Genomic DNA, 14,285 nt, shown 5'->3' with positions numbered 1-14,285 from the left:
GCCACAATTTTCTTGTTGTGCTCCAACACACTTGCTTATTCATGCTACACTATAGTTTGCCATAGCATTACAATCAGGCCAGGCCATAGTATTGCAAATGTTTAGGATTGAGGTTTGTTTTTATCAACACTTCTAGAAATTAGAAAAATTACATTTTCTAGATACTGGTTGAATGCAAAAAGTTATTTGGACAATTAGGGTGAAGGTGGGTGTGTCGACAATTCTGCTGATTTTCTACCCAGCTCTTGCCATTCTGGAGGGGCCCCAAGCAGATTTATAAAGGAGGACATAGGTCTACATCAGGAAGGAGGAATAAAGTCCCATTGTATTAACAGAACATTTCCTATGGTTCTTAAGTGCTAAGACATAATTTGTTTATTTCATAATGTATAAACCGCTGTACTTCCAGAGAATACTCCAAGCAGTGTACAGAAATAGAGTTTAAAACACAATACTGTTTATAGAACTGTTGAAACATAAAAACCAAGACATTTTTTAGAAGGCTTGAGAGAAAAGAAAGGTTTTTAACAAACATATACCATGTACTTCAACTTACCAAAGTAGCATCTTCTATTCATTACTCTAGTCTATTTCATATAGAGTCCTTTTCATATTGCATTGAGACAAAGGAAAGCTCTGCTTGATCTTCTAAAATGTAGGAGGAGGTGATAACCCAATACTGTATCTTGATCTAAATCAGAGTTGGCCCTCTAAAGTTACCTCAATAATAAACATGTTTTACCACACAAGTTGAATTCCTTGTGATTTACCTAGCTTTGTTGTAATGCTTGTGTCACTTTCCCTTAAGACTTTGCAGTTGTGGAGCAAATGTACTGAGACATGCCCAGCCCATTACATATAAAACACTGCAAGATGTAACATGTAGCATGTGTATGGACAGGGGAGTTTTTTTATTATTTTTTCTTACTTGATTAACATACAACCACTTGTTTTGTGGGGCAGGGGGATAATATTGCTATGACTGCACTTCTGGTTGTGTGCAATTGGTTGGCTCTGTTCTAAATATTGTCTACATAGTCTGTTGGGCATTCTCTGCTCATGTTCTGCAATTCTGGTGCACTCAGCTTTTAAAGCTGCACAGAAGTATTATGTGTGGCTTTTAAAAAGCTGACTTTGCATTCCAGGCTTCCATTCCCTAAATTGCAGTAACTCCATGGAAGCAGCAGAACAGAACGTACAGGAAGTGGTTCTGACGCTATAATTAAAGTGAGACTCTGAAGGCCAAAACTGCAAGTTTTGCAGGGCAATCCTATACATGTCTATTCAGAAGTAAAGGTAAAGGGACCCCTGACCATTAGGTCCAGTCGTGACCGACTCTGGGGTTGCGCGCTCATCTCGCATTATTGGCCAAGGGAGACGGCGTATAGCTTCCAGGTCATGTGGCCAGCATGACAAAGCCGCTTCTGGCAAACCAGAGCAGCACATGGAAACGCCGTTTACCTTCCCGCTGTAGCGGTACCTATTTATCTACTCGCATTTTGACGTGCTTTCGAACTGCTAGGTTGGCAGGAGCTGGGACCAAGCAACGGGAGCTCACCCTGTCACAGGGATTCGAACCGCCGACCTTCTGATCAGCAAGTCCTAGGCTCAGTGGTTTAACCACAGCGCCACCTGGGTCCCTTCCTATTCAGAAGTAACTCCCAGTAAATTTAGTGGGACTTACTTCCAGGTAAGTGTTACGGGATTGGAGCTTTAATATGTGTTATTTATATTAAGGTGGTACTTGTGCAATTTATCATAATATAGTCCCCCCCAAAAAAGCTTTATTTTCAGTAAATATGTTTTTGAAAAGATTAGTTAAAAAACAAGACAGATTATTTATGATGAATTGCCTTGATATGTCTACAGTATGTCTTAACTTACGTCTATGCTTAAAAGCAGGCATTGAGGAAATTGCAGTGTTAAAAACTGAGATATGAAAGCTACGGCGGGAGCTAAGTGGCACCTTAAGCCTAGGTTATGGGTGCAACAACACAATGTCTAGGCACACTATTTTATAACAAGAATACAAAGCTGAAATGAATAAACTGCAGGCCTTAACTTCAGCCGCTTTTGCCCGTTGATTTGTCTTGCCAATGCTTGCATTTCTTAGTTCGTTCTTTTTTTCTGGTAAAGATTTTCTGAGTTCTTTCTGTGCCTCCAGATAGGATGTTCTTTGGTCTTTCATAGATTTAATTCCTTTCCTTGGGATGCCGTCAGAGAGTATAGAACCCAGATTAATTTTCATCCACACTGAGTTCTTCTGTGAATATTTCCTTCCCATTTCTTGGCTGTTTTGTGTTAGATATCAATTGGAAGGAATCCAGAATTATCTGCCTACCTGTGTGATTATCATATAATTTTGAGTATAATGCAATTCCCTTCAATGTGAAATTTGACTTTAAAGGGACCTCTTTTTAAGGTGTTAATCCCTCCCTCCCTTGCCAGAGATGTTTCCTGTGGGTGTAATAGTGAGGAGACATGGTTAGGGTTCACTGAGGAGCATTTCAGGCCGAATGCCTGGATCTGGCTCTTTAATAATATTTTTGCAATTATATATATATATTTATTTCATTACATTTGGATCCCACCTTTTATCCAAGGAGCTTAAGGGGGCATACATGGTTCTCTCCCTCTCCCTATTTCATTCGTAGGCTAAGAGACAGTGACTGGCCCAAGGTCACACAGGGAGCTTTATGGCAGTGTTAGAAACCTAGATATGAAAGCTAAGAGCTAAATTGCACCTTAAACCTAGGTTATGGGTGCAACAGTGGAATGTCTAGGCGCACTTTTTAAATAACAAGAATACAAACCTGAAAATGAGTGAACTGCAGCTAAAATATTATGTTCATTTTTCACATGGTGTAGTCCTTCCCCTGCCCACCCCTCTTAATATTCTTTAAAGGGTCTCTTCTCTAGGCTTCATGGAGTAGCTCAAAGTGGGGAGGCAGAAAACGTTCTTCCTTTCCTTCCACTCTGCAGTTTTATTCTGAAATCTTAAATACAGTACTGCACCCAGAGCTCAGAAACTGCTAGCACTAATGAAATTCCCTGTTGCAAAATGCTCATGGAACAATGGAAGTTTTGAACACTGGATGGGTTATAATCTAAGTGTCACAGTTGAAAAGGACCTTTCTCTTGTCTTTACCAGCAGACTTCTGTCAGCAGAAAGATGGCAAGAAGGGTCTAGAACAGGCACCCCCAAACATGGCCCTCCAGATGTTTTGGGACTACAATTCCCATCATCCCTGACCACTGGTCCTGTTAGTTAGGGATGATGGGAGTTGTAATAAAGGCTAAAGGGAAATTGATTGCTAAATAATAACCATTATTTATTATGTCATGTCAATGTTCCCTCTTAAAAATACCCCCCCCCCCAAGAAAAAAGAAAACAAGTTAAGCTTTTTATTTTTATTTTTTGCTTTGGCATTACTATAGCTGTTTAAAGCTTATTTTTATACAAGCACGTAGACCCACAGTTTATCTTAAGGTGGCTTTCATTTCTGACATACAAAAAACTCAAGGGCTTTGCAAGTTTGGAAGCGCCTGCAAGCCTTAATCCTTCAATAGCCTACTTTAGAGACTTGAGCAGTTGTGACTTGTGACAAAAGGAAGGGGAAGAGAGGAAGCTACAAAACCACTACGTCTGGTATTTTCATGTTCCTCCCTGGTTGGTTTCACTAAATTGGAAGTTACTTTTATTGATGGTTTTGAAGTGCCACTTTTATAACAGGCTTCTGTCTTTTTCCATACTCTACCATACCATTAAGACTTTGGAATGCATGGAGTAAGGGGCAGGCTCCCAAAGTGACTTTCCAGTCTGTGTCGGCAGTTCTAGCCAAGTTCCCTTTTAATGTATGGAGCAGGCTAAGTTGAACTCGCTCTCAGAATAACACAGAAGTAAAACGCAGCTGCTGCTTTAAGTGGCACTGTGTGATAATAGGACTCTGCTGTTTACTGGAACTCAAGTGCCTGGACTGGTGCGCACACAAGCAGTATATGAAATCTGAAAACATGAGGATAAAGGAGATTTCTTTACGGCAAGATCCTGATCTGCGAAAGGAATTGGCATTGCTAGCTCGGGGCTGTGATTTTGTTCTGCCTTCCAGATTCAAGAAGAGACTTAAAGCTTTCCAGCAAGTCCAGGTTTGTTTACCATTATGAGTTTGGCTGGACTGTGTGTGTGTAATATTTTGAAGGAAAGGGGGGGTGTTCATGCTGTTTGAGTGGAAACTAGCCAAATATGCCTTGAACTCTGAAAATTTTTGAAAAGCCCAAGTGGTTTTATTAGGTTAGTATAAAAACAAATACACCTGCGTTTGAATCTGTTTCAGTGTATCTGACGAAGTGTGCATGCACACGAAAGCTCATACCAAAATAAAAACTTAGCTGGTCTTTAAGGTGCTACTGAAGGATTTTTTTTATTTTGCTTCAACTCAGACCAACACGGCTACCTACCTGTAACTAGTACTTTGTTCCTGTTATTGTTGCTACTGTTTGCCTTGTGACATGCTGTTTGTTACACTGTTAAAAGTGGGGTGTTGAATAATATAACTTTCCCCAGCATGTGTTCCTTTTTTTAGCTTATGAATGTGAAACTGCTCAGTAGAAAATAAACAATTAATAGTTATTTGCATACTTATCTATCCTGGCCATCTTGCATACTGAAATTCATTTTTAAAGTTCATGCCCAGCATCCTGTTATAAATGTTATCCAGTTCATGTTATAAATAAGTGAACGTTATTTCTCAACTTACCATGATTTTCTACTGTATAGTATTTTAATCTGATCAGGAGAAAATACTGATCTTAATTGTTTATAATCAGATATAATACATTGATGACTACCATACATTTTAATGTTTAATCTTTTCACCCTGCCTTTCACCACCCTGACAAAGCTGTATGTAGTTGATGCGAGCTTCTTCAAAATTACATGGTTAGACAGAAAAGTGAGATCTTGTCCTCAAAGCTGGGAATCTAATAACTATCTCGCTTTCAACTGGAGTGCAGCTTGACAATGGAAGCTAAATTCCTAAAGTCTACATTATTCACATCTCTCCCCTTTTCTGCACTTTCAGAAGTTTTCAGTTTTTGATGTTTTACTGTGTTTTTAATATTTTGTTGGGAGCTGCCCGGATGGGCAGCATATAAATAAAATGATGATGATGATGATGATGATGCCTCATTTCCTCACACAGGCATCAGTGGAAATGTTAATCTGCTGAATGCTATTCTTTCTAATTTACTTACCAAGTTGGGAGTAAAAAGTGATGCATGTGTGCAGGCATGCAACTAGGGTGGCAGAATACCCAACAACCTAGCCTTCCTGCTGCAGCATTTTATACATATAGGTAGACCCAGGGGTGTTGTTAGTAAGTGGCCCAGAGTGCTGAAGCTATGAAATGTTTGCACTGGGCCTGGATCTTCTGTGTCTCCCACTTTGTCAAAGCTTTGTTTATAGGGCACTCTGGACAAGTTAAGATAGGTAGTTGGGGAGTACAGTACTGGTGTTGCACTTTCTGGCTTGCCTAGCCATTCTGTAAGCAAAGAATAAGAGCGGGGAAGCAAGCCCTTCCCACTTGTGCTCAATAAGCTACAAGGTGTGGGGAGGGGAGTGACTATGGAGTGTGGAGAACAGCACACTGAAGGTGGGGGATGGTAACCAGGAAGTTTTTTGGTGAGCATGAGCCAATAATTTCCTTGTAGCCTGTTGTCTGTCATCACCATCTAGAGAAAACAGTTAATGTGTGTCTTCTTCTTCTTCTTCTTCTTCTTCTTCTTCTTCTTCTTCTTCTTCTTCTTCTTCCTTACATCTTGCATGCATAAGTGCTCTGCCCATTTCAGAGATGGAAACTTGTTTTCTAGAAAGTCTTCTTCATGCATACTTTCTTGATAAAATACGCATCATGTCTGGCTTGACTAACTTACGTGAGGGGCGTTTTCTTGATTTCCAGCTGTAGATTGTGTCAATCTATTATTGCTGGTTGTCATGTGTGAGCAATAATCGGCTAGTGGCAGGGTAGTTGTAAATATATGCAGTGAATGGATTGGGTGAGGAAGGATGTATATGTGTGATAGAGGGACAAGGGGGTCAAGTTACATGTAGGACAAGACTTGTAGTTTTAATTAGTATTGATAGCAGCAGACCTTGCAAAGATTGTGTGGTTGGGACAGAGGGTCCAACCCACATTGCAGTGTACTGGGTGCAGAAAAGCCTCTCTGCCTCTGTCTACCCCCACTCCCACCATCCACCATACTATGATGTGACAACAGGAGCCACCTCAAATTTGCATCTACACATAAAAGCTAACGTGCGAATTCATTTATTGAGCCTTTGCTCTGAGTCTCTTAAGAGACTAGCAACACTTCTTGATGGGGCAAATAATGTTTATAGAAATACAGTGGTACGTCGGGTTACGAACGCGATCCGTTCCGGGTCGCAGTTCGTATGTGAATGTCCTCCTTGCAGTCTCTGATTAAGAACTTGCAGGACAATCAGCATTTCCCCCCTTTCCTTTCTTTCTTTCTTTCTTTCTTTCTTTCTTTCTTTCTTTCTTTCTTTCTTTCTTTCTTTTGAGAGTGTGAAGGAAGTTTCCTTTTAAAAGAAGCCCAGTGTTCCTCTGTTAGGGAGCCTGAAACATTTTTGAATCTGTTTACTGCACCATTTAGCTACTTTGTGCTTCATATATTTTAAGGTGGAAGAGAAAGAGGTGTGTGTAGCATATATATGTAATGTGGCCTTGTGTATATATAATGATATATATGCATGAGGCAGAGAGTGAGATGCTCCTACCCCTTTTTTCCTCTGAAGCCACAGCTTGAAATGGGCAAAGAGGCAATCCAACGCTTGTAGCTTGACATTCCCTCCCACTTGTGGCTTTGGGTTGCCCTGTGCTGGAATGCTGGCCTCACTTATGAGGTCACCTTCATACCCCAGATTCTGATTGCTAGATGTAAAAATAGCCCATTTTCAGGTTTTGCTTGGGCGTACTATATGTGTGTTGCAACCACAAACTCTTAATATAAATATAGACCTGCAAGCTCTATATATATTGGGCAACTGTCCCTTCTGCTGTTGTAAGAACCTCCTCTCTTAAATACAAATATGTAGTCAAGAAATGTTTCTGCCATTAGGAGGTAACATGTTATTGAGTTGCAGGGTCTCAAAACCTTTTTATTCAACTTTTTTTTAAAAAAAAACAAAACCCCACCATTATATTTGTCTTTCATATAATAACTATTGATCTAATGTCAGTGAACATTTGCCTGTGGTTTTTTTTTCAAATTTCTGGATGAAAGGCTATTTTTCACTCAAAATTAATTACTGTATATTGTTTCTGCATCTTCTAGCGACTCTTCCCTCATCTACCGTATGCTATTTCAACTTGTTGCCTGGGTCAGGAGTTGGGAAACTCCAGACTTGTGGGGATTTACTTCATTTTTTGCTAGTACCATGATGCCATTCAGTCATATATTGGTGCAAAAATTGGCTTAGAAGGGCAGACATATAATTAAAGAACTGAGTGCCTCTGAACATATGCTTGGACCAGGAATTTGTTTGCATTCCCAAAACTGAGGTCACTGAGTTTTCCCCAACTTTGTTTCAAGCAATACATACTTTTAAGTTTTTGTTGTTAAGCACTTGAAATCAGAACACTTGCCCACTGAACTACACATCACCAGAAATCTGTCATTGATCCTGCTCTATCTTCTTTCTGCCCTTGTCTAGACCATTAACTTTAATTACACTACAAGCAGTGCCATTACTTTATTTATCTTTTCTGGAATTGTTTTTAAGCTGGACTCCTGCATTTATTTACCTGGAAGCAAGCCATGTTGAACTCCGTAGGAGGACTTCTGAGTAGCCATGTGTAGGATTATGCAGTGTGTGAGAATCTCTGAATTACCCATTGCTTGTACCAGTAAACTGTGTAGTTTACTGTGAAGCATTTCTTAAGTAAATAGGATTGTTATTTATTGTTTACTGCAGAACTAGTATTACGCGGCACTTGTAACTGTGCCAGTTCCACATTTTGAAGCGGTTAAGTGAGCATATATGGGGTAAGGCACTCCTGCAAGTAAACTTGTCCCAAGCTGTTAAGCACTTTATATACTAACAGCAAGAGCTTGAACCTGGCTCAGTAACAACCAGTGCAGATCTCTCAGTAGAGGTGTCATTTAAAGTTCCATTTTGTTTTTTAAATGTGCTTTAACAGACCTGAAGATTTTCTTAGGAAAGAGCAGAATGTGTTATAATATAAAGTGCTGTTGCAGTCTCTGTTGCCTGCCAGTACTATCACAATGGCTAACAAAGAATGTGTGAGGAGCACTGTTTGGCATTGTACTCTTGCATGCCTTCCTGTAAGACTGCAGAGCTCTCTTTTCTAACTCAAACCATGTCTCTAAGCCTTCAGATTCATGCTGGAGTACATTCACTTGAATCAGTAGTACACCTTTCTCTCCCCTTCACACCTGAGTAATAACTGGTCACAAAACAAGTTTCTCTGTGGGGGCTGTTGTGAAGAAATGATTGTTTAGATGTGTGCAGGCTGAATCTTGCTGCTATCAATAAATAATTGAAGGAAAATTTCTGTGTTGAAACCTCACAGTATTTTCTGTTGTGGACATTTAAAACAAAGAACATCTACAGTGTTATCCCTTGGAAAGAGTAGTGTACAATATTTGAACATAGTTAGTATATTGTGAAGTTCTTGAGACCAAATCTAAACTTGATTCAAGACTGAGTGTCCTAATAATAATCTGTTTTTGATATAATGTTGCTCTAAACCTATACAATAGAAGTTGCATGTTATGCAGCTCATAAGTATACATGGTCTATTTTTTTAGCAATTTTTTTGTTTTTATTTATTTATTATTAAATTGGTTTAGTGCCCTTCAGCCGAAGATCACAGGGTGGTTCGCAACATAAAAATACAAAATGAGAATACAAAATACATAATAAAACAAAAACACATCAATAACCCCCCTCCTACAAACACATTCAAAGGGCCATAGAAAGTTTATCAGCCAAAGGCCTTGTTATAAAGAAATGTATATGTAATGAAGGCTCCAGGTGAGCCTCCCTGAGGAGAGCATTCAGCAAACAGGGTGCCACCTTTGAAAAAGCCCATTCTTGTGTTGCCACACTCTGGACCTCTCATGGAGGAGGAACATGAAGGAGGGCCTCAGATTATGATTGTAGGGTCCAGGTCAGTTCATGTGGGGAGAGGTGGTCCTTGAGATATTGTGGTCCTGAGCCATTTAAGGCTTTATAGGTCAAAACCAACACTGCAGCCAGTGCAGTTGGGCCAGGGTCCGTGTAATATGCTCAAAACATCTTGCCCTGGTAAGCAACCTACCTGTTGAATTCTGCACCAACTGAAGTTTCCAAAACATCTGAAGAGGCAACCCTACATATAACACATTGCTGTAATCTAAGCTAGAGGTTACCAGAGCATAGACAGTATTTAGGCTATACCTTTCCAGATAAGGGCACAGCTGAGCCACTAGCCGAAGCTAATGGAAGGCACTCCACATCCCTGAGGCCACCTGAGCCTCAAGCGACAGTTAAGGATTCAGGGGTGCCCCCAAGCTGCATACCCACTCCTTCAGTGGTAGTGAGACCTCAAGAGCAGGCAACCTCCTAGGGAACTGCTCATTAACAGTGGCTCAGTCTTCTCTGGATAACCCCACACATCAGTTTCCTGTAGATGTTAAACAGCATAGTGGATAAAATTGAACCCTGAGGAACCCCGCATTGAAGGCTGCCCAAGCCCACAGGTCATTCCCCAAGCATCACTCTCTGGAAGCAACCATCCAAGTATGACTGGAACCACCACAAAGCAGTGCCACCTAACTTGGACAGCCATTCCAGAAGGATACCACAGTATCGAAAGCCACTGAGAGGATGGGAAATAGACATATTATCCCTGATTCTCTTCCAACAGAGGGCAACTAAAGCAGTTTATGTTTCAAACCGGGCCTAAACCCCTATTGAAATGGATCTAGAACATCATTTTCCTCCAAGAGCACCTGGATCTGGTCCATGACCACCTGCTCAATAATGTTGTCCAATAAGGGGAGCTTGGCAACTGACTGATAGTTACTTAAGATTTTCCAAATGCAGGGAGGATTGGTTTCTTGAGGATTGGTTTTATCATTGCCTCCTTCAAGCAGGTAGGGGCCACCACCTCTCGCAAGGAGGCATTAATCACCTCCCTGGCCCAGAGTGTGGCCTGCCACAAACATTGGGCCAGTGACGTTAGGGGCCAGAGCCAGTCACCTCGGCATGGATGTTGAAGTCCTCCAGACCCAGCAGTCTGGGAGTCCTCAACACCGCCTATGAGACTAGCTTTGTCAGCTCAGGCAGTGAGACTGCTAGTAAACCAGCAGAATGTCTAATCTATCCCAGTTGCCCAATGCCAGGAACACATTACTTTCATTCTGCTCTTGCCATATACCATATACCAAAGCAATTTTTCATTGTGCATGCTTGTACACCCCTTTTGGTCATCATTTCTCTGCATCTTTGGAGTAAAAATGTGTCAGCATATATCATCTACTTCAAACTCTAAAAGGTGTTTACTGAAGGGCTTACTATCTGCTGATGGCAATGTTTGTGTTTTCTCAAACAGCTGGTGGTCGTGTTCAGCTGTCACAAGCCTAACATGTAAAGAGCAAAGTACTTTTGTAAAGAAGGGAATGCTAAATATAATCAACATTTCCCAAATCTAAAGGCTTAACATGTTACACTCTGCTGTCCTCCATTTGGCTGCAGTAGAAAATAATTAGTACTTACAAGCTTAAATTGTATGGTGTGTTAGTGCTGCTTTTTGTTGTCATGAAGTTGCTTTTAGTGAGCTGTTTTGCAAACTTCAGTTTTCATTTCTTAGCTGAAACTTTTTTGTGCCATTTGGTGTGTATACACTTATGTAGCAGTATGTATACCAATATTATGTGGCAAGAGAGTTTAAACCCTGCAATCTGTATAATTTATGGCCCTATTAGTCATAGGGTAGGGAATTGGCTATGAAAAGCACTGAAGCTCTGACCCTTCACTATTGGAAATACAGTTGTCCTCCCCCACCCCAGCACAAGATAAAGTACCCACATATTTCTGATCCTGCCTTGGCATCCATCCAGCAAGGCCTGAAACTGAAAAAAAAAAATCAAACTGGAGCTCTCAGAGTGCAGAATTATTCAGCCAATAACAAATTCCAGTACTCTTTTTTTCAGTAATGTGAATCCACAGCACTCTGCCTATGCTTGGCTGTTTCAGACATTTTTGCAGAGCTGTTTAGGTATGGGCAGTGTTAGAAACAGACATGAAAGCTAGGTGCTAAATGGCATCTTAAACCAAGGTTATAGGCACAACAACAGAATGTCTAGGCACACTTTTTTATAACAAGAATACAAAGCTGAAAATGAACTGCAACTAAAATATTACAGTATGTTCATTTTTCACATGGTCTAGTCCTTCCCCTGCCCACCTAATACCCTGTTTCTCCAAAAATAAGACGTAGCAGGATTTTTAAGCATTCAAGGAATATAAGCCATACCCCGAAAATAAGACATAGTGATAGGCGCAGCAGCAGCTATAGTGTGTTTTTTTGAGGAAAAATAAATATAAGACAGTGTCTTATTTTCAGAGAAACACAGTATTATTATTAGGTGCAGTTCTTTCTCGGTCTCTCAGTGGCTTTCAATACCACTGATACAGGTATCCTCCTGGGCCAACTGTATTACAGCGCTTCCATTCCTACCTGTGAGAATCCAGAGAGTACCATTGTGGAAGTGCTTTTTGCCCTCCTGGTACTTTTAATATAGTATTCCACAGGGCATTTTTTGTGTCCAATGCTATTTAACGTATGTTCCTACAGAACACCTGACTCAGGAGTTGCTGTGTAAGCCCTGGGCCACTGCTTGAATGTAGTGGCGGGGTGAATGAAGGCCAATAAACTGAATTTGAATCCAGAGAAGAAAGAGGTTCTTTAGGTAGATGGTTCTTATGCCAGAAGATAGGCCAGTTGCCTGTTTTGGACTGGGTTGTACTCCCTCTGAAGGAGCACGTATGTGGCTACTCCAAGATGCATATTTAAAGACCTGAGTGACCTCTGTGACTACTAGTGCCTTTTGTCTGGTATGCTGGCTACAGACCTATCTAGATCAGGGTAGTCTGAGCACTGTAGTCTACGCATGGTACCCTCAAGACTGGATTACTGCAATACGGGGTTGCCCCATGAGTCTGAACCAGAAGTTCCAGCTAAACTGTTGATGAAGGCATACGGCCTTCTAAAAACATCTGCACCATATACACCTGGGCCAGGCTCAAGGTTCTCATATTAATATTCAAAGCCCTGCACAAATTAGGTCCATGATATCTTAAGAACCTCCTGAGCCCTCATATGATATCCCAGCTCAGTCACAGTATCACACAGAGGCGCACTGTGGGTTGCTTCAGAATCCCAAATCGCTTCAACTAGAAGTAGGACAGTCTTGCTGGCTCCATGCATAACTTTTTCAAGAAGAACCAGCCATTTTTACCATTGTTTGTATTGTTCTATGGTGCATGTTTTATTGTGATTGCATATTCTGTTGTATATTGCCTTGATACCTTATTTGAGAGGTGGTGATCTATAATATTTTTTATTAATAAAGCTAACTTTTCAGAACAGTATGCAATTCTATTTTATAGTGCAATCATATGCATGTCTACTCAGAAGCAAGTCCCATTGAGTTCAATGGGATTTACTCCCAGGTGCATATAAGATTGCAACCTTGGTGTAGCATTTCTCAGATTTATTCCATCTGTTGTTTCCTTTGCTGTACACTGTAATATTTCCAGACAGCAATATGAATAAAAGATAAATCCTTGTTTACTAAAAGCAACTTTTTATCAAGTTGCTCATTAAAAACTGCTATTGCTCTTTTTTTATTCTGACTAATAGTCACATCTATACATACGTTGATATGTGATTTGTTTCCCTCTTTAAACTGAGCCTTTAAAAAAAAAAGCAGCTGCCCCCTCATCTCTTCCAAGGATGCAGTATCACTTCCCCCCCCCCCTTGTTCTCTCCATTTGAATTTGGAAAAGAACTTGCTAAACAACTGGAAATTATAGTGTAGTCTTGACACATTTAGCAAAACTGTTCATTATTTGCTAGTGATTACTTGGTAATGTTGGTTCCAGTAATAGATTAACCTTTGAGCAATTGCAGATGTTTTGTTACCCATTTCCAAAAGTGTGAGAGGAGGCTATAAGGCAAAAGGCAGTTTTTTCTATCACAAATTTAAAGAATAGTGACTTTCATTGTTAGGCTTCAGAAAAATCTCTCATTTCCCTCACACCCCCTACCCAGTTTAAGTGCCTTCTGATATTACCTTATAAATGTTATAGTGGTAGGATTGTTAAGTGTACATTTCAAGACTTGGAGACAAAGCTGACAAGATGCCTATTTTAGTTTATGTCTTGAAGTTTAATTTTTCCTTTTTCTATAGGTTCAGTCAAAGAAAGAAGAACCTTTGACACCATCTCTGAGCCAAACCATTCCAACATTTTATTTTCCTCAAGGATGTCCGAAAGAAAAAGTGAACATAGATGGTGTTATTACTAAGATAGAGAAAACTTTTGCTCAGTTTCCAAATGAGAGAGCAACATTAGAAGATATGGGTAAAGTTGCAAAGGTGAGCCAATAGGTTTTTCTTCTTCTTTCCCAGAAGGATATGAAGTTCATGAAGAACATCAAATATATTGAAGTGTGTGCAGTGCAATCCTAGGTGTGTCCATAGGGCTGCATCCTTCTTATATTATTTGGAAAGGAGAAAATAATTTTTAAGTGGGATCAGGCACTGACCAGGCGCTGTGGTCTAAACCAGTGGTCCTCAACCTTGGGCCTCCAGATGTTTTTGGCCTACAACTCCCATGATCCCTAGCTAGCAGGACCAGTGGTCAGGGATGATGGGAATTGTAGTCTCAAAACATCTGGAGGCCCAAGGTTGAGGACCACTGGTCTAAACCACAGAGCCTAGGGCTTGCCGATCAGAAGGTCGGCGGTTCAAATCCCCGCGACGGGGTGAACTCCTGTTGCTCGGTCCCTGCTCCTCCCAACCTAGCAGTTCGAAAGCACATCAAAGTGCAAGTAGATAAAAAGGTACCGCTCCAGCGGGAAGGTAAACGGCATTTCCATGCGTTGCTCTGGTTCGCTAGAAGTGGCTTAGTCATGCTGGCCACATGACCCGGAAACTGTAAGCTGGCTCCCTCGGCCATGCAATTTCCGTTTGCA

The 14,285-nt window shown here is 40.7% G+C and overlaps 1 protein-coding gene across 3 annotated transcripts in view; it reads left to right on the top strand.

The window, feature by feature from the left end:
* Positions 1–14,285, top strand: part of PPP2R3B (protein phosphatase 2 regulatory subunit B''beta) — a 35,088-nt gene that overhangs the window by 7,702 nt on the left and 13,101 nt on the right. For 2 of the 3 annotated variants that reach the window (XM_035115616.3, XM_088668678.1), the window contains exon 3: positions 13,501–13,686. In XM_035115616.3, the coding sequence (XP_034971507.1) occupies positions 13,501–13,686 (186 nt within the window). Of the gene's footprint in view, positions 1–3,601; positions 4,147–13,500; positions 13,687–14,285 lie in introns of those variants that run through there. The other variant, XM_035115617.3, reaches the window with a different exon arrangement.

This window comes from Zootoca vivipara, chromosome 4 (genome assembly GCF_965207765.1).
Source record: "Zootoca vivipara chromosome 4, rZooViv2.hap1.1, whole genome shotgun sequence".
NCBI lineage: Eukaryota > Metazoa > Chordata > Lepidosauria > Squamata > Lacertidae > Zootoca > Zootoca vivipara.
The sequence above is the reverse complement of the archived record's forward strand: the minus strand, read 5'-3'. Positions and strand labels throughout refer to the sequence as shown.